At 35.6% G+C, this 26,782-nt stretch overlaps 1 protein-coding gene across 3 annotated transcripts in view; it reads right to left on the minus strand.

The window, feature by feature from the left end:
• LOC125914581 (disks large homolog 2) overlaps positions 1-26,782 on the minus strand; it is a 780,669-nt gene that overhangs the window by 578,231 nt on the left and 175,656 nt on the right. For all 3 annotated transcript variants that reach the window (XM_049619999.1, XM_049619993.1, XM_049619986.1), the window contains exon 4: positions 118-242. In XM_049619999.1, the coding sequence (XP_049475956.1) occupies positions 118-242 (125 nt within the window). The remainder of the gene's footprint in view (positions 1-117; positions 243-26,782) is intronic.

The following is a 26,782-nucleotide window of genomic DNA, read 5'->3' on the forward strand; positions in this document are numbered from 1 at the left end:
GACAGCTGTGTCTTTCAAGTACAGCCTTGTAAAATTATTATTCTGCAAAGGTATAAATGTGTCTCATTGATGTGGCAGATTTACTTTCCAAATAATTCTAACGTTTCAGAGCTTTACCTGAGTCTGCCATCCTCTGCTGCAGCACCACCCGGTATAATCTTCGTAATAAATATGCCAGGGTCATCTCCAATGTGGGGATTATCTGTCCCTCCAGCAATACTGAATCCCAGGCCAGAATTCCCCTGGAGAAACAATAAGTAGACATTAAATGATATGGCTGTCACCTAAACCTAGTTCCCCTTGCATCCTGTGTTATCATCTTACTACTCAAATGGAAATCAGGTGATAACAGTCTTCTATGCAAAGCTATAAAGTGCACTGTCAGCAGACAAAGGAAGGTCAGGAAAAACACTCAAGTTTGTCTCTGCATTGCAAGAGGTCTAAGGGGTCTTATATTTTTGTTTCTACAAAGGACCTCATATTTTCGCTTTTAAGAAATGTTTCTGTTACATAGCAATTAAAATAATCATTACACAGTAGGAAATACAAGCTTACAAATTGTGTTATATGCAAAACTGCAAAAACATTAGTGTCAGTTGTAAAAATTATACATACATGTGGAAAAGAATGGAAGGAAACCAGTTTCATGAAAATTGATTTGGTAGAGTAGTGAATTTGGCTGTTTTAATTTTGTTATTTCCAGCACAGTTATGCATCAAATAAATGTGTTCCTATGTAACAGGAAATGTTGACTTCAGAAGGCAGGTCTCTCTTCTACGGTTATAATAAATGTGAGATACTTTCCAGTAATAAACAGGTTTTAATTTGCAATAGACATAGGCAAGGAATGCATTACTACTGCAGAATATAAATTTGATAATTTATATTCTAATAAAGCTTTCATACTTACTCATGCAGATTATAGCAATTGACATCCAATATACATGTAACTTTCTAAAATCTGTATGTAAGACATAATTAAAAGTCTTCCCCAAATTCACAAACCATCTTACTTATTTATTATTTTTAATAATTTTTTAATCTCCATCTCCCTGGCTACATTATGTTTTCATATTATGTTTTCACATTATATTTTAAGCCATATTCATATACGTAGGTAGTGTTTATAATTATACATTTTAAATGGCTAAATATTTCATCAAGGTCATATATTAGCATGTATTTAACCAGTCCTCTGTCACTGGATATTTAATTTCTCTACAACCAATACAGCTCCCTAAAGTTACTATTACTTGATTAATTTCTGCTCTTGGATAAAAAATGATGAGGACTAAGAATTTAGTAGTTATCCAGAAAAATTAATTAGGACATTCAATTAGTCAGAAAAGTTCAATGTCAAGATAAGGTCAGCTGTAACCTGACTGTTATATCACTGCAAATATCAAGGTAATGTTTAGCAATTTTTATTGACTTAAATAATAAAAATTCCAGAAGGTTGTTTACACAATTGTACATTTATGTTGAAAGGCAGAAATTAATAATTCAACCATAACAACTGAAATCCCATGTCTTTATACTTCTGGCAGTTCTCTAATTCTGGTTTTCTTCGAAAAAATCCAAATCTCATTTAACAGAGATATTATTCAGTAGCAGTCATGTGGTCATAAATTTACTTAATATTCTTTAAACACCAGCTCTATGTCTGGCATTGGACTAAGTCCTGGAACTATAGCAGTGAACATCTCAGTTTATGAGGCACACGAAGCATAAGTTCAGGGTGTAGAAGTGGCTAACAAAAGAACAAAACCCAGGAACTTTCCCTGAAGGTGTAGAGCAGTTAACAACTTTTGAAGGGGTCAGAATGGGAACTGGGGATGAGGACAGAAGGTTCCAGGCAAAGGAAGAACATATGTAAAATCTCTGAGGTGAGAAATGGTACACTAGTTCCAAGACACAGACAAGAATTCTCAAATGAAGATAGCAAAATGAACCGGATGAGATAAGTATTTACCATGAATGCAAGTGACTCTATTCTTGATTTTAGGTACCTATTGATGCCAGATGAGTCTATCAGTTTTGTTAGAGTACGTATTATGTGACTTTAAGGCTACAGGGAAACTAAGGCTGCAGGGAAAAAAACCAGAAGATTTCTCCCTTCATGGAATTCGAGGAAGATCAGAAAAGGCAGTGATAAGCTGGCATCTGGTAATCAATACATTTTCACTGCAATGTCAACTACATTGTCATGTATATGGTTACCAGGACAGCATTTAGATGGCTTATGAGGCAGTTTCTCTAAGATCTTGGGGTTTGGGAAGAAAAGAAAGGGAGATGAGCATCTTCATTGCAATGTGGGTCTAGTTCCAAGAACATCAGTTGGGGTGTATTGGTTTTACAAGAGTTGGCACCTCAGAGATAATTTCTTGAGTAAGGGGATAGGGAAAGAGGCAAGCACAGACTTGGAGGTACTCAAATGCTTACTCCTGAGAGTATACATATTTTTGGAAAGGGCATTCAAAACTTTGCCATTTGAGAAAAAATATTCACTATCTGGCTCTTAACCTAATCTTCTTTATTTCTAGCTTTACACTTTTACCGCCAGGAATACCGAACTGAGCTGCAGGCTCTTTCCTGCAGAGTCCACACTATGACTTGTCTCCTGACCTTTACTCATGCTGTTTTCTCTACCAGAAATTTTCTATCTCCCTGGCTCAATTCTTTCCATTATCTAAGATAAGGCTCACATGCACCCCAATGTTTATAGTAGCACTATCAACCTTAGCCAAATGATGGAAAGAGCCCAAATGTCCATCGACTGGATAAAGAAGATGTGGTATATACAAAAAATGCAATACTACTTGGTGATCAAAAAGAATGAAATCTTGCCATTTGCAACAATGTGGATAAAACTAGAATGTATATGCTAAGCAAAATAAGTCAATCAGAGAAAGACAAATATAAGATTTCACTCATATGTAGAATTTAAGAAACACAACAGATGAAGAGGAAAAGATAAGACTGAGAATGCAAGTGCATAGAAAATATTAAATGGTCATCCCAAATCCACGTCTCTGGGTAATTTAGTACTCTTTTGAGTTTTCTGTGCTTATCTACACCATGCACTATGTTATTTTGATGTTATATACTTATGAGTCTATCCTTTTTTCAAACTAAGCTTGTAGAAGACAGGAACTGTGTAGCATTCATCTTTGTTTCTTGGTTCTTTCTCTGGCACATAGTATTATTCAATAAATAATTGATGAATGAATCAACAAATAAACTTACTGAGAGTATTCAAGAGCTAAAGGGAAGACTCAGAAAAGACACGGTGAAAGTCCACACTGTGTTAAGAAATACAATATAGAAGTATAAGCCATTTTATTCCATATAGCTACAAGAATAAAAATGGAAACTCAGGTATTCAAATTGTGGCTTAGCTGAAGGACGAATGATGAGACAAAACTGTCCAAACTTTGTCAAAACCGAGCAGGGGCTAAAAAATAAAATTATGTATTTTATTGGAAGGGAGGTAGGGGCCTTCTCCTACAGAGCAGCTGCTTAGTCACTGACCATGAGGGACCTGAGCATCTTCTGAGAGGTTAAACTGAATGACTTTAAAAGATTCTTCTGGATCTTTGGCTAGATTTGTAGTAAAACTACTCTTGGCAACAAAGAAAAAGGAATACTTTAGAGGTGAAAGTTGATCACTGTTGCATTTTTAAAACTTCCATTATTAATCAATAGATCTTTGAAGTAATAGCTATGATGACAATCTAGAAATATTTAACTACTGTTTTTGGAATTGACTCTAATATGGAGAATATGGTGGCTTTGGCATCTATTAATATACATTTTCCTGCCCTCAAATCTACTTTGAGGAAAAGAATGGGTCAGGGAATCCACCATGAAAAGAGGTAGGTAGAGGCAGAGTGTAACTGGACCTGTGTACCCAGTCTCAAGGATTTCCAAAAGCAAATTTTGTGTTTCAGTTAAAACCAGTCTGCCAGCTGGGCCTGGCCAGTCCCCTTGGTTTTTTAGAGGATGTTCATCTGAATTCAGCTAAGGAAATTATTTAAAGTGTTTTCCATCTCCCCTTATTGTTCTCTCCCAGCCGTCCTTTTCAGGCCTTTGCCACCAGCCAGCATTCAGTGGAGAGAGGGACAGATAAAAAGCAGCAGTGAAATTACTACCTGCTGTTCTCCATGGCTGAATCACTCCAGCCCCCTGATAATCATCACAGAGCCAGCCAGCTGCAGGGGCAGACCCCAGAACCTCTCTTTTCTGAGCAGCAATCTCTCCTTGTGAACAGGCAGACCCCTGGCTGACATCCTTAGATCCTGAGAATTGTGGCTAATTAACTGAGTGTTGAAACTTGACCCAGTCAATGGCAACCGTGAGGTGCCATGCTGGTGAGGGCAGTCCCTGTATAGGACTCTGGGTGGGCTGCTGTTCCCTTTCAGTTGGACAGATTCCATGATTGATGAATGTGGTTGGCACAAACCTTTCTTTCTCCTGGTTCCCAAACCTCCACATTTGTTGACTCTCCCCCAAGAGCACAAGCCCATTGCCTAGCCAAATGGCACTTCCTCCATCATGTACTATACTCCATCTCCTCTCAGAAAAGGAATCAACAAAGAGGAAAGACACTTTATCAATTAACTGATGGTTGCAAATATAAATACTATACCCTCAGAAAAGCTCCTCTTTCATTTGAAGTTATTCTTTACATGAAAATTACTCCCAAAAGGGGGTTACAAAAAAGAGAAAAATAAAATTATATCGTAATCATATGCATTTACAGAATGTTCTATTTACAAAGAATTACTTTGATTTTTTAGAAGTTCCTACTTTACAGTATTGTGTGATCTGGTAATTCAATTCTAGGCATTCATCCTAAAGGAATAATCAGCGATGTGTGCAAAGATTTGTATTCAAAGCTTCATGACAGTATTATGTTTTTAATGTTAAAACCAAAACAAAACAAAGAACAACTCACAACTGGAAACAAACATCCAAACAATAGAGAAATGGTTAAAAATACTGGGGTATATATATCTGAATGTGGGACTATTTTGGAGCCATTAAAATTGTGATAATGAAAACAGGAAATGCTCAGTATATAAATGTGAGAGGAAACAAAACATTTATGGAATTTTAATTATACTATGATCACCACTGAAAATATTCAAAGAAAATGACTTGTTTTTAACAAGAAATTAATTACTAATTAGCAATAGTAAAAGTACTTAATAATCCAAACTACCTAAGAAGGAGACTTTAAAAAAATTATAAACTAATAATATACAAAAATTACATAAATACTAAAAATTCCCTCAAGGGAACTGATATTTATTGCATATTTATTCGGTGCTACACACTGACCTAGGTGTTTTATAATCCCCCATTCAGTACATACCATTTCCCTCTTTTTATACATTAAAAAACAACAAAAAAAAAACAAACAAATGAAAAACCCTGAGGCTAAGAAGAGTGAGATAACATTCTAAACACAGAAAACAAGTCAACAGTAGAATTCAGATTCAAGTCATATTTGTTAGGCTCCAAATCTGATTTTCTTTCCATTATATCACATTGCCTTTCCTGGGTTAAAAAAAAAAAATTAATTTGATGGTAGGTAAGTAATAAAAAATGATAATAATAAACCATTTTCTAGATTTTTTAAAAAGTCTAAACCACTCTTCTTTTGGTAAAGATAATTTAGCTAAAAATTCTGAATGTGGGGAAAGGGATGCTTAGGTTGCAGTAGTCAAAATTGTGAGATAAATAAAAACTAGATAAAGACTCAAACTCTTTTAACTTTTATTTTCTATTTAATTTTTTAAATGTTTATTTTATTTTATATTTGAAATTTACTTTTTAATGTTTATTTTATTTTTGCACAGAGCACAAGTGGGGAGGGGGCAGAGAGAGAAGGAGACACAGAATCCAAAACAGGCTCTAGGCCCTGCACTGTCAGCACAGACTCTGACTCAGGGCTCAAACTCACAAACTGTGAGATCATGACCTGAGCGGAAGTCAGATGCTTAACTGACAGAGCCATGCAGGTGCCCTGTAAAACTCTTTTAACCTTTAAAAACCATGTCCTGTGTTGAATAATACTGAAATTTTACATAATCTCTTACCAACTCCAAGAGCCCTGTACATCCCCTTCATTCTAGGAAGAATCTATATGTTCTTTTAACTCTCTGCCCAGAATCATCAACATCCAAGTCTATTTTCTGCACAGCTACTCCAGCAAAGACATTTGTTTATTTTTATTTAATATCAGTTATACAGCAAAATTATATATATATATATATATATATATATACACACACACACACACACACACACACATATATATATGTGTGTGTGTATAAATATAAATATAAATATATACATATATATATATACACATATATATATATGTGTATATATATACAGTTTTTGGATATATAATCATACCTCAGCCTCTAATCTGCAAATTTGTGATATAAATCTAGATTGAAAATTCCTAGTGCAAAAATTGACTAGTGATTAACATATAGAATAGTGAACAATATAAGTAGATGGAGCACAGATATAAAAAAGGCTAAAACAGACAATAGCAAATTAAAATAATCCTCAAGCTATATACCAGAAGTAAAAATGTCACTTAATAGAAAGATACATGAGTTAGCAAATATCTTCTAAATTGTCCTGGATGATATTTTATTTTAGGCAGTAAATCTGAAATGGCACAAGGAATAAAAAGATGTCTTTTTCTCATAGACATTACTTGTTGAAAATCATTCAAAGTCTTTCTCATTTCCACAGGCCTATTCTTAGGGTATAAAGATATAAGTGTAATTCAGACATTTCTAACTATTGTTGCTTACAGTTAGCTACATAAAGATCTCCCACCAAAAAAAATCTTTTTAAACATGTCACCCAACAATCCATGTGTTTTTGAATATCATAATTCTTAGTCTAGGAATAAGAGATTCCTGTTTTCACTTACTTAAAACTTCTAGGAGTTGCATTTAGTATTTGCTGCCAAGGAGCTACCAGAGGTCTGTGTTTGGGGACTGGTAACTGTAGGAAAGTGTTTTCAGGGGTTGGGGGACTGTAGAGAGAAAGTGGTTTCAATAAGTAGGTATAAAGAAAATGCCAGTTTAAAATAGGCCCAAGAACTCATGATAAGTTAAAGGGTGATTACTATTTTTGTGAAAGTTTTGTTCTTAGGAGAGACATGTGGTAGAGTCTCATGAGAAGGAGGCAGGGAAGAGGCAAGGTTTTAGAGGATGACAGGGAGAGGACTCAAGCACCACTGGGAGCTAAGGGGATGAAGCCCCTGGAACTGGAGATTGAAGGTATGAAAGAGAAAGGGAGTCCATGGGAAGCAAAATCCTGATGAAGGAGGAGAATAGGGTCTAGAGTCCAGATTCTTGAGTCCCCACCATAGATACTGGTTAAATACATGTGGTAAAACCACAGCAAGGAATACAATGGTATCATCAGATGAATATATATTTACAATACATATTCAGGTAAAGTAGAATACAATATAAGATTTACATTTTATGGGGTGTCTGGGTGGCTCCGTTGGCTAGGCATCCGACTTCAGCTCAGGTCATGATCTCACAGTTTGTGGGTTTGAGCCCTGCGTTGGGCTCTGTGCTGACAGCTTAGAGCCTGGAGCCTGCTTCAGATTCTGTGTCTCCCTCTCTGTCTGCTCCTCCCCCACGCACACACACACTCGCTCTCTCAAATAAATAAATGAACATTAAAAAAGATTTACATTTTATAATATATATGCATAGAAAAGTTTGAAAGTATATTCACCAATATATTAAAGTTTCCAATGATGTCAGAATTATAGATCTTTGGACTTTGTCATTTTGAGCAAGTCCATCTTTAATTTTCCTTATAAATATATCTTACTATAAACAAAAACACACACACTCACACACGCGCTTTTATACTCACAAAATGTGATTAACCAAAGAACAGATGAGTTTGTTTTTTTGAGATAGCATACCTCAGCCTTGGGTAGGGGGAGGGATAATTTTCTATCTGGGATAAGAAGGACTAAATTCTTACAAAGTATTATTTTAAGGCAGAAGAGTTATAGGGTTATTTTAAGGTGGAGGAGTAAAAAGCTGAAGGTGGTCTTAACTGATAATGTCTTTGCTGATACATTTATATGTCAGGATACCAAAGGGAAAGTCTAGAATGAATTTGATGACTTACATAAAACAGTAAAGGGTTGGAATTGCACCTGTGAGGCAGGAGAAACACCTTAGGATGAGTAGAGGTCTGCTGAGCAGCACTGAGGTGGGGCATCATCAGCACGGTTATGGGATTTTCTCCCACAGCGATTAGTAATCATGAACAGTGAAAAGGAAAGGTTTGGTTGCTCTAGGGCTGAGATTTGAAAAGCAAATGTAGTTAACTCTCAAAGGAATGAGGAATGCAAATCAGAAAAGATAGAAAAGGAAGAGAATCAAGGAATGCATTCAGCCTGGAAGAAGAGAAGTGGGTAAAAAAGAATGAGATCATGACAAGGTCAAAGTACAGATTTAGGAGAACAGAGGATAGAAGAGGGAACAGCACTCTGTGGACACTGGGATTTCAGGACTCAAGATTTCAGAGATCAACTGGCACTCCCTGATAGTCATGTGAGTGTAGTAAAGGTCCCATGAATAATTAAAGTGATGATCAAATCAGAGTACTTTGTGGCTGATACTGAAGTCTCCTTGGAATACAAAAAGAGACAAGGAAAGAGAAGAAAAAAAATGGCCAAAAATGTTCAGTGAAAGTGAGCGAAGACCCAAGGTAGAGATAAGAAGACAGGTAGAATGTGAAGCAGTATGGCAGTTACAAGAATTACAAGTAGAAGAACGAGATGCACCAAGTCCTAAGAAGAAGAAAGTGCTTAACTTGTTCAAGGAACTAAAATGAAATAGCTGTAAACTGATTAGGTAAGAAAGGGGGAGAAGAGGTTAGAGAGGGTAGCAGGGGTCAGACACAGGGGGCTCAATAGGATGGTGTAGGTTTTGTGGGTCATGAAAATTTAAAACAGTGGAGTAACATGGTCTTGTTTAGTCAAAGATTACACTAATTGCTGTTTGAAAACTTTGGAGAGAGCAAAAGGTGGTGACAGAAAGACCAGTTAAAACAGCCCAGGTCATAAATTGATGGTGGCTAGATAGGCTGGAAGCAGTAGGGATAGCAAGATTTGAGACATGATCTGGAGGTAGAATTGACAGGATTTACTGTTGGTTGGAATATTCAAGGAAGGAGAAGAATCAAAGATTCTGGACAGAGATGCCATATATGAGATGTAGAGACTGTGATGTGGCTAGGGGAACTAGATTGCAAGAGGTAAATCAAGAGTTCAATTTGGATCCTTGTAAGTTTGAGAGATCTGTTGATGTCGCTGAAGTGGCAGAAAAAAAATACTGAGGTCTGGAGAAAGAATGATGATAATTGTTAGCACTCACTGAGTGCTTTCTACATGTCAGGCACTGTACTAGACCTTACAACTCCCCTTTTATGGATAGTTAAGATACTGGGAAGAAAATAAGGGAAGTAACTATAGGAATATCAGGAATAAGTTCCAGGCACAGTTAATTCCTTTGGTCCCCATAACAACTCTTTAAGGGTATATGCATATGTTTTGTGAGTGCCAGACCTAGGAGTACGGGCTTTCTTAGAGAAAGCAGGTATTCTTAGTAAGGAATGACCAGATAAATATGATATTTTACCATGATTAATTCAAGGACGGTGAACAGGCTAAGTTAAAAATAGGCTTGGTAGAATGAGTCAGAAAGCAAGGAGAGTAATTTGGGATCAAATACAATATTTAAGCTATGAATTCTTAAGATATGATTTAGAATGTTGTCAGTTACACTCACCTACAAAACTGCCAAGTATCATGTCTCTTGTGCCCTGCAATCATATCTAGCTGAAATGCCATTAGAAGCTAATATGCACTCCTCAACAGCTCCCAGAAAGAAATGTAGCTCACGAGTCACTTTTTTACCACGTCAAGGAATCTGAGAGTCATTCTTGACTCCTGCCTGCTCATCAGTCCTTATATTTTATTAAATATCATGTCTTGTTGATTCTACCCCTAAAATATCCTCAAATCCATCCAGTTCCTCCCAGTTTCTATTATCACTGTCCCAGCTTAGAATTTCATTTGTTGTCCTCATTGCTCTTCTGTTTTCCAGGCCTAACTAATTTCACACTATTTTCATGGTAAAATGTGCTCAAAATAGCAGATCTCAAATTCAAATAGCTATTAAGGCAGACAACATATATAGGAGAGTGAAATGGGCCCAGGAGAGGTAAAACAATAGAGCAGGAGTGTGGTTAAATGGCAACTGATCTCCATACTGGGAATAAAATAAGAAGTGGGGAATGAGCATATATTTTACCTAAAGGGAAGAGGTTCTCTTTAGCTCTTGAATTTCTGCCATGCTAGAATGGGGGTCTAATGTTGAAGGATTGTTCTCCCCTCCTTACAGAAATCAGGAATCAAATTTTCTTAAGTGAAATATCAAATTTTAAATGTTAGAGAATTATTAAATTGAAATACATATATATAGGTCTGGGTCAATTATGCTCCCTATAATTGGCAGTTCGTGAGGCACATTCCATAGTTGTCACACAGTTCAACCCAGTGACTAAAGGAATATATACACAAATGAGAGAGATGATCTAAGGGTAATTGCTTTTTAAATTGTTCACTACTTGTTTCTATATAGTCTTATATATCCCTTGGAAGCATATAAAGCAAAATGCCTGAAAGTAGGTCCCCACTATCCTCTTCATCCTCCTCTGTATTATTCTGTGCCTGGGTCACAATTTTATTATTACACATAGCACACTATATTATACTTGTTTACATGTTTACCTTTCCGGTTCTACTTTGAGCACCAATTCAAAGTATTAAAACTAAGTTATTCAATTCCTGTGCCAGAATAATATAGTACCTATATGTGAAAAGAATTGAATAAATTTTTGCATGAACTAAACTGACCTTCTTCCTCTGCCAAGAACACTTCTCTTCTTCTCTTGTTGAATTGCCATTGAAACATCAAAATTCATCTCAAATCCTATCTGATATTTTCTCCAATTGCTTCAGGCAGATGTGATTGCCCTTTCCTCTGTGATTCCACATGACTTCATTCAAATTGTAAGACCATAGAGTTATTTATATATGTGTCTATCTTCCTCTGAATTCCTAGCATCTGGAGGACAGGGGCCACACTATATTTGCATCTAGCTCTTAATCCAATTCCTGGTGACAGCAAATGCTCAATAAATGACTACTGAGTTAAACAAAATGGAAGAATACTTAAAATAATTTGTATGAATGAGCTAATAAGGAAAGGTTAGGCGAAAGGGGTTATTTGGTTTTAATGTAAGAGGGCTAAAGGTTGAGTTGCCTGATTAACTCTGGTATTTGAATGCCTACAACGTGCTCAACATTGTGTCAGATTGTGATAACAACAACAACAACAACAACAAAGATGCAATCCTTGTTTTCAAAGAGCTTACAGTCTAGTTGGGGAGATGTGCCACATACACAAGAACAGTGTGAGTGTGGCACAATATTTCAAATTTGTCTTTGTCTCTTTTCTCCCTGAACGTTGTCAACAATCATTTTCCAAGTTCTGTTGATTCTATCTCTTGAGTATCTTTTATTTTCACCTTTTATTTCTAGTCCCACTGCATCTATCCTAGTTAATTTCCTTATTTCCTATTTTCCAGAATATTGCAAAATGCCATGAATGATCACTTTATACACCATTTCTTTTGATTCATTGTACTTCAAAAGTGTAATTTTCCCATTTTCTCTGAAATCAACAATTTGCATGTTCTACTTTTTTCTATTCCACATCTTTGAAAAAACAATCTTATTCTTTTCATTCTTTACTGAATCATGAGAATTTTTTGTTAAAATGTTAAAAGGCTGATATATATCAATATATATAGATATAGATATATAGAGTGATATATAGTGATATATATACATAGAGTGATATATATATATATATACATATATATATATATATGTATATATATATAACGTATATATACATAGTGTCTATTATTTCCTGGCAGTATGGTAGGTGCTCACTTGTTACAGCCATATAACTCTCCTTTGAAATAACTTGGAAATAACCGATTATAACTCTGACAAAACAAGCCTTCAACCTATACCCCTACCTCTACCTGTACCAATCTTGACGAGGTCAAGAGGGATGGAAATGAGCACTTGCTATCATCTATGGGCATCACTGTCTTGGAATAGATTAAGAAAACAAGCTCTAGAATCATTCCTATTATGTTTAGATCCTAGTTCTGCCACTTCTTACCTGTCATCCTGAGCAATTCTCTGAAGTTCTCTCATTTATATTTATTCACTAGAAAAAAAGGAATAATAATACCTTTGGACTGGTTATACTAGGAATACTCAAATGTTCTCAAGATTAAAAACATTTTTACAATAATAAAATGTTATTTTCCTTTCTCCATGTGTTTACTTTGCACTGATGGTGCAAAAGCAATGGGGGTAAAACTATTCAGGCCTTAGCACAAATTAAGGCAGTGGCACCAAAATGTACTAGTAATCATTGAATTCTTTCTTAACTGTATGCTCATAACAAAAATTGTTAGTTTTAATTAAGAATATCTTTGATGAAACAGTGAAAATTATTATTATTATTAATTTATTTTTAAAAAGATCTTGACTTTTGAGTGCATAAAGTTGTGATATTCTGCATGATGAAATGAGAGAGATGCCTCTGTGGTGTGTTGCATAGAGTTTTCCCAGGGGAAAAAAAAAGATTGTATGATGTATTTAAGTTGCAAGTAAGCTAACCACATTTTCATTGAATATCATGTTTACTTGAGAGAATAACTGATAAACAAGCTATGATTATTTAGTCTTGGATATTTGGCAAAATGTTTTGAAAACTAAGGAAGTGACCTTGTTTCTTCAGGGAAACATCTGATGGTATTTGTTATCAACAATAAAATTCAACTTTTCAACCAAATATTAGAATTTGGAAACCTTGCGTCCATCACCATGAGCATGACAACTTTCCAAACATCAAAGACTTTTCTGATGAGATGGGTGTTAATATTAACAAATAGGATTCTTTTGATATTGCACAATGAAAAAGTCAACATTTGGAGGGTCTGTATGAATATGACATTATAAACCCATATTTGTGGTAAAAGGTCTATTTAAAGTATAAGACAGATGAATAAATTTCAGAACAACATTGTACAAAAAGTTTATCAAAATGGTTTCAGATTCCACATTGAAATTAACCTTTAAAAAATTTTCCTTTGCCAAGTCTTAGTGTAGTGTCAAAGAATATCCACAATTATTTGAAAAGGCTATAAAAACATTTCACTTTTCTCCATTCATGTATCTGTGAAATCACATTTTCCTCATTTACTTCAACTAAAACAACATGCATATCGATTAAACACAGATGAAAGATAACGAATATAGATGCTAGATTAAGCCAGATATAAAAGAAATTTGAAAAGTGTAAAATAATGCTAATCTTCCTGATAATTCTTTTTGCTTTGAAAAACATGGCTATTTTTAATAAAAAGCTACTATGTTTACATGTAACACGTTATTACTTATAAATTACCTAATATATATTTAAAAAATTTTCAGTTTTAATGTCTAATATAATACATATTGATAGTTAAAATGCATATAAACAATATAGGAGTCACCAACTCCAGTGAAAGGGGTCATAAAACAAAACGTTTATTAAGAACTGCTGTTGTACACTGTTGGTGGGAATGCAAACTGGTGCAGCCACTCTGGAAAACAGTGTGGAGGTTCCTCAAAAAATTAAAAATGGATCTACCCTACGACTCAGCAATAGCACTACTAGGAATTTATCCAAAGGATACAGGAGTGCTGATTCATAGGGGCACATGTACCCCAATGTCTATAGCAGCACTTTCAACAGTAGCCAAATTATGGAAAGAGCCTAAATGTCCATCAGCTGATGAATGGATAAAGAAGATGTGGTTTACATATCCAATGGAATACCAGTTGGTAATGAGAAAGAATGAAATCCTGCCATTTGTAACTATGTGGATGGAAATGGAGGGTATTATGCTAAGTGAAGTAAGTCAGTCAGAGAAAGACATATCGTACCTTTTCAGTCATATGTAAAACTTGAGAAACTTTACAGACCATGGGGGAAGGGAAGGGGGAAAAAAGAGTTTCAAACAGAGATGGAGGCAAACCATAAAAACTCTTAAATACAGAGAACAAACTGAGGGTCATGGAAGGGCTTGGGGGAGAGGGGGAAATGGGTGATAGGCATTGAGGTGGGCACTTGTTGGAATGAACACTGGGTGTTGGATGTAAGCGATGAATCATGGGAAACTACCCCCAAAAGAACACACTATATACAATGTATGTTAGTCAACTTGGCAATAAATTATATTTTTTTAAGAAAGAACTGCTGTTGTAAACAGTCCATGAGATAATTCTCACAAAGAACTTAACATGGTACACTATAAGGGCTCCAAAATTGCCAATAAGCCTATCAGACACTGGGTGCTCAGTAAGTGTTAGCCGGGTTAATATCTAAATACTATAGCTTTTGTAGGGGGCAAAATAATCTTAAGTCATGAATATTTGTTTCCTCTTGATACACTCTTTTACTTTCATTCTCCCAACCATAAAGGTTCAAATTCAATTTCATTTCTTCCTTGGGGGTTTTGTGTTTGCTTTCATGTTTCCTTCCAGGATTCTTACATCTTTGTTATTCTTCAGAAGTCAGTTTACGTGTTACTACCTCAAAGGAGCCTTCCTTGACCACTAATAAACTCCTCACCACCACCACTATATAGCACTCTCCATCTATCACCCTGCTTTCTTCATACCATTTACCACCATCTGAATTTATTTTATTTGTTATTTATTAATTGTTTGGCTCGCCAACTAGAGTGTAAGCTGTAGAAGGCAGGGACTCTTCTGTTGTGTTCACCACTATTCTGTATTCTCAGTTCCTAGAATAGGGCCAGGCACATACACAACCATTCAAGAAATATATGTTCAAGAAACGAGTAACTGGGGCACTTGGGTGACTCAGTTGGTTAAGTGTCAGACTCTTGATTCAGATCAGGTCATAGTCTCATGGTCTGTGAGCTAGTGCCCTGTGTCAGGCTCTGTGTTGACAGCTCAGAGCCTGCTTTGGATTCTCTCTCTCTGTCCCTCCCCCTGCTCACGTGTGTGCTTTTCCCCTCTTTCTCTCAAAAACAAACAAACAAATAAACACACTTAAAAAAAAGAAATGAGTAATTCAAACAAACAATCAAACATTGTAATACAGTGGGAAGAGTACAAGTTTTAGAGCTGATAGACCTGGTTGGTCTCCTGACTTTATTTACTAAGTGTGCAACTTTGGGCTAGTTCTGTAATTCCTCTGGGTTTTAGTTTCCTCATTTCAAAACAGTGACTGTTAGACTGGTGCAAAGAATGTTTTCATGTGTAAGGCATCCACTATTGTTTGATACATAAAGTGTACTCAGTAAAAATTATATCCCTTCCCACCCAATCTGGATACTTGCTACGTGTAAGACAAGTAATGTTTAAGTCCTTGACACCACAGATTTTACAGTCTTGTGGGGAAATAGGATATACAGACATAAAATGACACTGAATGTCAGTGTATGTTAAGTAGCAAAGGAATACCAGAGGGAAAAAAGCAACTTCCATTGGCTCCCTACTGCCTGGACAATAAAGGCCAACTTCGTTTAGAATAGCATTCATGGCATTTCATGACTGGACTCTATCTTGCTTTTCAACCCTCATTTCTCACTATTGTCTTCCAGTTAGGAACCATCCTGATCAACTCTATTGCTCACTTTGCTTTGTATGGATGGTCGTGAGAAACCTTGTAGTTTTGCCTGCTGGCTCTCCCTGTCCTTATATTTAAATTCTGCCAACCCAGGGCCTGGAGCAATTGTTATTTGCTCTGGGACTGATCTCACACCAATCCACTCCTCACAATTGGAAGCAACTGTTCCCTCTTCTAAGGTCCCAGAGCAGGTGGTTAACCCCTCCTTAGGCATTTTCCACTCCCTACTTTGAGTTTGCAATGTGTGTATGTGTGTGTGTGTACATATTTGTTATATATATATACATATATATATATGTATATATATACATACATACACACACATATATACATATACTTATTTGTTAGCCTCACCTTCATGAACATGAGGTCAGCACTTGTTTCTGGTTTATCTTTGTCATCCCACATCATAAATGCCTCCAAAATAGTTAGAGATAGTGAGATATATGAACGATTGAATTTAAAATGAAGAAAAAAGAAGTGGAAGACTCTGTTTTCTACTGGGGTCCTTCATTTTAAGACTGTGCTCTTCCACTTAGATTATGTCTGTTTTACAGTGCTATAGATTAGCGATGGCAAATTGTTTTTATATCTTGTGCCAATCCCAATGGACTATGAAGCCTTCCTGGAGCATTGAGTTGAAAAAGCTCTTAAGGTATAATACTCATGCTGGCATGGAAAAGTCCACTAAAATTACACAAAAGTACACTATTTGCATGGTGTAATCACACATTACCTTTTATTGGCCAGGTTGTTTAATAATTTTTACTCTTTGTTTTTAAAGTTTATTTAATTATTTTGAGAGAGAGAGAGAGAGAGACTGAGAGAGAGAGAGAGAGAGAAAGAGAAGGGGAGGAGGAGAGAATCCCAAGCAGTCTCCACAAAGTCAGCACAGTGCCCAACTTGGGGCGTTGAACTCACAAATTGTGAGATCACGACCTGAGACAAAATCAGGAGTGGGATATTTAACTGACTGAGCCACCCAGGCATCCCTCATAACTTTTACTGTAACAGTATTGCTTTGAGCAGAGCTTTTTGAGAACCAAGTCCTGTATTACAAAGTGCTGAACATAATGGTTCTCCTTAGCTTTTGAATAATGTTTAACCTTCTTTACTCTGCCCACAGAAACCCTTTATGATCTGTCCTTAATTTCTTCTCGTCCCATCTCCCTCCATTCCTCCTCTCTCCCTTTATTCTTATACTCTCCCAAATACAACCATGCCTTTTCCATCTCCATGCCTTCCTCTGGCCCCTATTCATCTAAACTCAGCTCAAGCATCATCCTTCCTGTAAATCTTGTGTGACTCACCAGTTGGGTTTAGGTGGTAGGCTTTTCTTGTGCTCCCAGAGCACATTAATCTTATTTCTCCTGCCACAGTTATAACACTGTATCATAAACACTGGGTTCATAGGGAGGAAACTACATTAATTTTACTCATGGACACGAGGTAAATATGCAGTATTTGTTGAATAAGTGAATGAATGAGAGCTTTATTTTTATTGATCATTACTATGTTAAGCACTTTATGAGCTTTATCTTAGTTATGCCTTAAAATAGACTATTTAAATATCTGTTTATTTTATGTATTATACCAGTCACAAAAGATTAGGCAGTTTACCTTTTGAAGAAGAAGAAGAAAAAACTCATTCAGCCTCCTGCTGTATCGAGATGTGCAATAGAATAATAGTTTGCACAACAGAAGCCTGAAGGAACTAATTCACCTCCCTGGTTTCCCCATAACTCCCTAATCACAGGCAGAATCCAATCAGACTTTAAAAGAAAATGAGGCTTGAAATCTACTTCATATTCCTCTTAGAGTCTGTTCTCATCTATTAGAGTGAAGTTCTGCCTAAATCATTTTTCTCTAAAGAGCTCATATTTGACTAATAATTTAAGAACACAATATAAAATACTTAATTCTCAGTATCAATTCTAGAATATATCTACATCTGAAGGTAAAGTAAATAAATTGGAGTGCAACAGGGAGGTATATATTTCTTTTAGAAGGTACTTAACTAGAATATAAAAAAATCTCTTTGGTTCTTATTCTTTTAAAAGCAGAAGCAGAAAGATAGGGTGTTTACTTTCTCCTATTTTGCAGTGGAAATAAATTTTAATTTTATGATTTGGCAACAAAAAGTTACTTTTCATTCACTTCTCTGATTCCCTAAAAATATTTTTCAGAAACTGAAGTCCAAGGGTAAGTAGAGCTGACAAAACAAACAAACAAACAAACAAACAAACAAACAAACATTGGTCTATCGTTGTACTTTGGGCAGATTAATAATTCTCATTGAGGCATAAATATTACTTGTCACATTCTGCTACGTTCAATACTTTGTGAATATACTTCAAAAGCACAACGTGTTTATAAAGTCCTCTAATATCTGCCACATCACAATAAATGATGAACCAACTTCCAGAATATTGGCTTTGACCTCAAGCAAATTATGCAATAATGCTTCCTTGAAAGTTTGTGTGCACACAGCTCCTGTCTCCCAGAAGATACATCTAGCAGATGGCAAAAGTGACAACCTCAGAAAAAAATGAAAGCTGAGTTGAAAACAGCAGCTTCTTTAGAAGGTCAGGGCACAAATCTCTGATAACAAAGCACAGCACAGCATTTTAGAGAGAACCTTATTATCCAAATGCCGTCATTTCACAGCATTTAATGTTGGATGGGTGGTATGCCTGTCTGCCTAAGGGTATATTGCTCTCATCCTAGGATGAGGAAAATGATTTTAACTACCATGGCAGAACAGGGGCAGTTAAGGTCATATGCAGATAAAAGTTTTAGGATGTTACTACCAAATTATATACGTAATGTACGAATTCATATTCATTTAATAAATTTCACATAAACACATATATATTCACATATATGTATGCATGTATATATGTATTATACACATGCATGTACACAAATCACAGTGAAATACATACACACAAACCACAGTGAAATGCAGTCTCATGAATAACCCATTGAAATGCCACCTTGGGACATCTTAGAAGACTTCCCCCAAAAGGCACTAGTAGAGTTTTTTTACATAAGTGAAACATTTTCCTATAATCACTTCTCATGGCAAGTCTGGACGGTTCCCATTTGTAGGCCACAGCGTCCAGGACAACATCTGTATGAAAAACAGATTCTCAATTGTAGGCTAGAACATTCATTCATTCTTCCATTTGCTCATTTAAAAATACTGAACTTCGACTATAAATCAGGGTTGTATTTGGTATTTAGCTGATGGTCATATCTAGAATTAATTTAAGAACTGTTAAAGAAGTTACACACAAAAAAATCTTTTTTTTTGAAGATACGCTCTATTTCTACTTAATTTTTACCCAGCTCAAACAAACGCATATAACAAGTTTAATAAAATAATTTTACTAGAACAAACTATAAGCCTTTCACTTCTTAAAAATGCTCAGGAGCAGTATATGAATCTTTTTACATTTTGCATAAAGTATCTTAGAAGTTCACCTTTTAACAAGGCTTTACTTAGAACCTGAAGGATCATTTATTGAAAACTGTGGGTGTGGTTATGGACAAATCCAAGTGCAATGAAAGAAAAGAGAATTCATCTGGTATCAAAAACCTCCTACTGACTTTGTACTGGAACATTTGTTTCCTTTTGTGAGTAGGATACAGGCAGCATAATTTCCACTAACTGCTTTTTTTTTTTTTTTTTTGCTGGCATCATAGGACTAGGAAGAGAATTGGCTTGATGCCTGAATTCATTTCAATTTCAATTCATCTAAAGACAAAGGCAAGAATTGCCCAGTCTTTGGGTGAGGTGGATTCCTTTTTAATCCTTGAAAAAGTAAATAATTTTCAAATGTGCCTACTACCTACAGGCTTACCTATCTCTCTGCTATTTGTACACTATAAAACCTTCTCCACTGCCCATAAATTTCACTATGTTAAAAGATTTTCACACTCACATATCAGAATGCAACTTGAAAATAGGTAAACTGAGTATTACCAAATGAAATAGGAGTGGACACTTCAATGACTCCAGAAAGCTGCTAATTTTGTATAATCATTTATTTCCTTTAATCCTATGAGGGAAAAAAAGATAGAGAGTATTTGATTATGTGACTAGGGACATGTAGGTAATAACTTAATACCCATTCTTTAAAGTAGTTCCTCATAATGGCTCTGAGAAATGTTTGTACCATATCTCTACATCAAAGATAAGGAAAAAAAAAAGGTCCAGTTAAATTAATTGGTGGTATAAACAGGCTCACAAGGCAGGTCCACAAGAGAGGTGGGTAAGAATGCTAGATGACAGATACTGAGCCTGAAACCTTTTAGGTTACAAAGATCAAATATGTTTCCTTCATTAACAATTAATCGAAGAGTCCAGACTGGGTGGCTGGTATTAGGTCAGTATTTTGCACTTAGCTGGCAAGTTTTTATTATGGACAGTCATTAAAATCGAGCTAAAGGCATAAAAAGGAAGTTAAGATAGTCATGCTATGCAGATGCCGAATTAAAAATTTTGCACTGTGTTTAAAAGCATAACATACATCCTTTATTAGCATGCAGTTCCCAGTCTTCCAAATAACTACATCATCACATTTGGTTGCTACCTGTGTGGTGCTGGTGGTCAGTTAGGGATGCACATGGCAACAATGAATTTCAATTATCAATATTCCTCTGGCTTCTTATGTTTGCTTCTACTCCACCTGAACTCTTGTTCATTCATTTATTCACTTACTAACTTATTTGTTTAACAAATACTGAGTATCTACTCTTTGGCAAAAGGTGATGTGCTAGATGTATAGGAACATTCCAACTTCATGGGGCCCTCATTAATCAAAAAAAATTTATGGGTGAAAGTGATTCACAGCTATAATCTTAGGGAAGTTACTTAACTTCTCTGAGTCTCAGTTTCCATCTCCATAGGGTGGGTTTAATGATATCTTCCTTGTAGGGCTATTGTGTTTGTGTCTTACTCAAAGCTGCATACCCTAACTCCTTGGCATATAGTGCGCACTATATGTTTCTTACAGAGTCAGTGTATGCAGCAAAGGATGAAGATACTGATCGCTTAAACAGCACATTCAATGGTAGCTAATATTATGAATATTGTTTCTCCTCCTGTTGTAGATGTTTTCAGCAGTAAGTGTGACAACTTCTGTTTATCTGGCCTCCCACTCTTCTGCCCTTATTTTTAAAGACCACTTGTGCAAATTTCCATATTACATCTTTAAATAATACTGAGAGATAGAGTGGGACTTATTAGCTCCATTTTCCAATGAAGATGTAGAAACTTGGAGAGGTTGACTTTATTCAAACTAAAATAGTCAATCAGTAGTAAAAATAACTCTTGAGCCAAGATTTTCTCATTGGAAATTTGGTATAAGAAGAACATCTAAAGAGAGGACATTGCAATGTCCTGTAAAGCTAGAGACTCATAAATCAACTGATGACCAGGGATGCTTCTGTTCACTGAGATTTTTGCTCCTAATTTTGTCCAAAGAACCATGTGATCCAAGAGTTCACAACTCTAAATCCACTGTATACCAGACAGTATACATTGAAACCCTGTGATTCCAGGACAATTACAATAGATTTCAAGACTGTATTCTGGGACATACAGAACTAATTTTAAGCACATATTAGGCGCTTGTTTGTGAGCAAAAAATAAACGACTGTTCTTTTCACCAAAGCAGTTCTCTGATGTATTGCTTAAATGAGGTAGCATTAACCCCAAATTAAATTGAGAGTATTTTATAATTTTGTGGGAGACACAGAGACTAAACACACCCACACACATGTTAATTTGTAAGGAGGAGAAAGCAATTAATTTATGTACCTAAGGAGAGAAGAAGAATTATGGTTGTCAAGTCTAGGCACTTTGAAAAAGGTTATTAAAAAAAAAGACAATGATGAAAAAAAGAAAGAAATGGGTTATTGAAAGGAAAAGGTAACATTTTCTGGGATAAGACTATGGGACATGGATTGTACTAGGTGCTCTCTGTAATAAAGAATATGATTTTTGGTGTCAGACTTTGCACTCTTTTTTACTTCTTACTAAATGTATCATTTGTAAGATATTTACTTGCTCCTGAGTCAGTTTTGACATGTGTAAAATGGCTATATGTAATAGTACCTATCTCACAGAGTTTTTGTAATGATTAAAAATAGTTAAAATACATAAAGTATCTGCAACAGGCACTTCACATAGTAGGCATGCAATAAATTATACCTGTTTTATATTAATAACTTCATACAGTAAGTGAAAGAAACATTGCCTTATCAGATCTTGGTATAAGATGTTCTTATACCACGTGTTTTCTCCATAGAACACTAGGGTAAAAGTCCATTTTAAGTCTTGTCTACGTTGCTCTGGACAATCCCACATGATCACTTGCGATCCCTTATCAACCCTGGATCGTCCAGAGCTAGACCCTGGAATCATGCTATAAGGCTTCTCCTGCAGATTAAGCCACTTTAAATTTAGTCCTTTTAGCGAGTTTGGCCCCTAAGGTCCTGAATTTGGGGTACAGTAAGGACCCTGCTTAGAATCAATCCAACTGTGCAGTTACTAGGTGTTCAGAGGCTCCGGTATGAATGCTGGCCTCCTATTTCAGGTAAGTCTAAAATGTATTAAGCTACCAATATCTAAAGCTCTTCTCTTGCCTGAAATAGAGGCCCAAGAGGGAACTAAGTGGATACAGAGAGAGAGGCTAATTTACATCTTACTATATCTTTCCTGATTATTACTGTGAACACTCCCTAAGCGGTTTACTTACTACATCATTAGATATTTGAGAAATTATTTTCTGAAGTTGAGGCATGCATTCTAATTAGTGTAAAGTTCACAATATGGTTCTGAAAATGTATTCTACTCACTGAAAAGCAAGCCAGGAATTGCCAACATTATGTTTTGTGACTCATGAATATAAAAAGAAATTCTACTTTAGAATTATTTCACAATATTGAATTTAGCAAACTATCATTCAAAAGAACTCTCTCCTAAAAAATTCGTTTAATGAAAAATATTTCACTGTGAACCTCAGATGATATACAGTATGCTTAGGGCCCCAAAGCCTGTCTGGGTGGCATGGTTCCGGAGCTTGTCTTCAAAACATACTAACCATTCCTAGTGCATGTTATGTCCCCTTTGTTATAGGTTTAGCCAGAAAGGCTGTTTTGTTCAAGAATGGCATATAGAGTGGATATAAAATATAACCTCCATGTCCTCTGATGAAATAGGTCTCCCTATGAGTTGTCATTTTCCCCTGGCAATGGAGAAGAACAGGCTAGGGAAAGTCCTCAAATGTGTTATCTCCAGGAAGATCCCCTTAACTCACAGGTTGTAAGACTGCCTCCACTGAGATTCTACAGAAACTCATTCAGATACTTTTATCCTATTGGTAGCTACATGAGAAAAATAACTTATTTGTTGAATGTGTTTACCTCATTAATATCTCTAGTAAGGTAGAAAATGATTTTTATTCATCTCTAGATTCTTATTGTGGAACAAAGGTTTCTGCATGGTAGGTACTTAACAAATATTAAGTGAAGGTCTTTTTCCTTTCATCTTCTCCCTAGCTCTACCATAAACCTGACAGTAGCAGCCCCAAGGAATATCCATTGAAAAGGTCCTAGACTTTCATGGCCAAGGAACTCCTTGATTACTTAGCCTCTGAAGGATGTCCTATTTTGAAAGATTCAATGTTCCAAATAAACAACCTTGATTTCGTCTAGAAATGGTACCTAAATACCACTTTGATGTTCCTCCTAGGAAATATTATTTATTGAAAAATAATTTATTTTCACTTTCAATTAGTACAATATGTATATAAGTGCTAATCGAGGCCTCTGGTTAGCCTAAGATAACCAGTGTGATCACAATGCGTTGGCAGAATTAGAGGCAGAAACAAAGGAAATTGATGTTTGAAATAGTTGTGTGGTTTTATCTCCAATCAAATTTTAATTTTGTTAGGCTTCTAGAAATATGTATATGTATTTGTATACATATATATTATGTATATACATACACATACATACATAGGCATATACACAGACATACACGTGGTATGTATATATGCTTTTATGTACACTTGAGAATCAGTACACTAAAAGAATAATATACCATTACCAAGTAGAACTTATTCTAAGAATATAAAGTTAGATCAATATTAATATACTTTATCATATCAACTAAATGACCATCTTGAAAAATCATACGAAGGCTAACAAAATTTGGCAACCATTCCTAATTAAAAAACAGATTTCATAAATATTGTATATAATACACTTCACAGTCTAAAGCTAACATAAAACTCACTCTACCATTACAATTATTTACCATTATTCAAAATTTTCTAACAAAGCAATATGACAAAACAAGTAATTACAGGTATTGAGGAAACAATAGAGTTTGCAGATAATTTATCTGTGAGGCTGAAAACAGAAATAACTGAGTTAGAAAAAAAAAAAAAGAATCCATGGCAGAACTGAGTAAACTGAATAAAATACATTAAAAAAAAAACCACCTTCCTATGTATCAATTGTGACCAGTTAGAAAACATATTTAAACACGATCCTATCCACAGTATCAGCTTAAGTTTAAATAGGGACCAAGAAATAATAGGAAACAAGTAGGATTTACATGAATATAAAAAGCTATAAAGTTTTCTATGATATTCACTACACTTGATTATTCAATAAATATTTATTGAATACCTACTATGTGCAAAAAATTATGCTAAATTCTAGGAAAATAATGATAAACAAAATAGGGCAAGTCCCTACACTCATATCTTCTAGTGGCAGAAACCAGGAACAGATATTAACCAACTAGTTACATAGCAAATTATTTGACTTACCATGTCTCTAGGTGCTACAAAGGAGAAGAGAATATATGGGGAAACATAGCAAGAAGCCCTGGTAGTCAAGAAAGTCTTCTTTGAGAAAATGATATATCAAGTAGCAGAAACTGACTAGTTTGAGTATGAGGGCGAGCATCCTGAGCAGAGGGGAACAGTATGTGTGGTCTTTGAGGCAGGAAGGAGTCAGCATGATGAAAGAACCAAAGGAGTAGCCCAGTGTCTTGAGCACAGTGAGTGAAGTGGACTTTGGCAATGGATAAGACTAGAGAGGTAGGCAGGGGTCAGATCATGCTGGGCCTTATAGGCCATACTAAGAGTTTTGAACTCAATTCAAAACATTATAAGAAACCATGGAAAATTTTTAAATAAAATAGTTTTTTATAATAAGGATGATCATGATCATGATAATGGCAAATTCTTACATAGTTTTACTATGTGCCAAGCAATGTTCTGTATTACATGTGTTAACTCATTTAATTCTTTTTTTGTTTGTTTGTTTAAAAAAATTTTAAGTGTATTTATTCATTTTGAGAGAGTCAGAGACAGCACGAGCAGGGGAGGGGCAGAGACAGAGCGAGAGACAGAGAATCCCAAGCAGGCCCCGTGCTACCAGCAGAGAACTAGACACAGGACCTGAACTTATGAAACAGTGAGATCATCACCTAAGCCAAAATCAAGAATAAAATGCTCAATGGACTAAGTCACGCAGGTTCCCCTCATTTAATTCTTACATGAAGTAGGAATTGTTATTGTCCCTATTTTACAGAAAAGGGAACTGAAGTATAGAAAGATTAAGTAAGTCAAAGGATTGCAGTGACTCTGGCTACAATGGGAAGGAAAGGTTAATGGAGCAAAAAAGGGAAAGTAACAAGACTGATCAGGGGGCTACTATGTTAATGCCTAGTAGAAAATGAGGCAGCTTAGCTTAATTTGTTGGCAATTCAGATATAGGGAGTGAGTAGATTTGAGAGATGCTAAAAGGTAAAAATAAATAGGATTAGGTCATTGTTTGGATACAGCAATGAAGGAATCCAGCCTATAAAATTGTATGGTCTAAGTATTGAGATAGAGAATTCTGAGAAAAGTGAGTTTAGAGGATCAGATTAAGAGATCGATTCTGGATATGTTGAATTTGAGTCCCTGTAACACACGTTAATGGAAATGTTGAGTAGTCAATTAGATATACAAGACTGGAGCACAAGAAAATGTCTGGTCTAAAGATATATATTTGCAAATTAATTGCTTACAGATGGATTTAAAGCTATAAGAATGCTTAAGATGATCTATGGAGAGAGAGAGAGGAGAATAAAAAGACTCAGGACTAAGGCTGAAGCATCTCAGTTATTGGAAGTTGGGTAAAGAGGAACAGATAAGGTTGACTAAGAAAACTGACCAAATAGATTCATGCAAACCAAGAAAGGCTACTATCAAGAAAGACAAAATACATTATTTCAAGATAGGGAAGTAATAAGCAGTGTAAGAGACCAAAAAAAAAATGTCGATGACAAGCATAATATATTTAAAAATATTAAACTGATATAGTTCTTATTTTTCTTAAAGAATGCTGACCTGAGACTTCGTGTCCATTGGATCAGTAGTTCAGGGAAAGGTAATGACTCAAATAAGATATCCTTAAAGGAAGGAAGAAATCAAGATTCAAATGAGGGAAGATCCTGTCAAACAGGAATGGAAAGTACAAAGAGGAGGAGGGAAGGGCAAAGGATCAAACAGGTATTACCCTGATCCTTTCTCTAGGTCAAAATCCCAGGTGCTTGAGGTGGTAGTGAGTGGGGATATGTTGGAAACAACTGCATAGGTTTTGGGGAAAATCTCAGAACAATGGGGATTGTGTCTCATTAGCCTTTTGGTACTCTGAAAAAGGTTCTTCTTGAAGACTCTTATACAAGAGAATTGGAAGTGGTTGTATGGAGACAGAGGGGGAGTGGAGCAGAGACAAGTACTTATCCTACATATCCACAGTACTTATCCTCCCACCCACAGTTTCCTGGTTATGGCTTTCACGTGGTGGGGGAAATAACCAGAAGTTTCCATGTGCTTCTAATGGAA

Source organism: Panthera uncia, chromosome D1 (assembly GCF_023721935.1).
Source record: "Panthera uncia isolate 11264 chromosome D1, Puncia_PCG_1.0, whole genome shotgun sequence".
Lineage (NCBI taxonomy): Eukaryota > Metazoa > Chordata > Mammalia > Carnivora > Felidae > Panthera > Panthera uncia.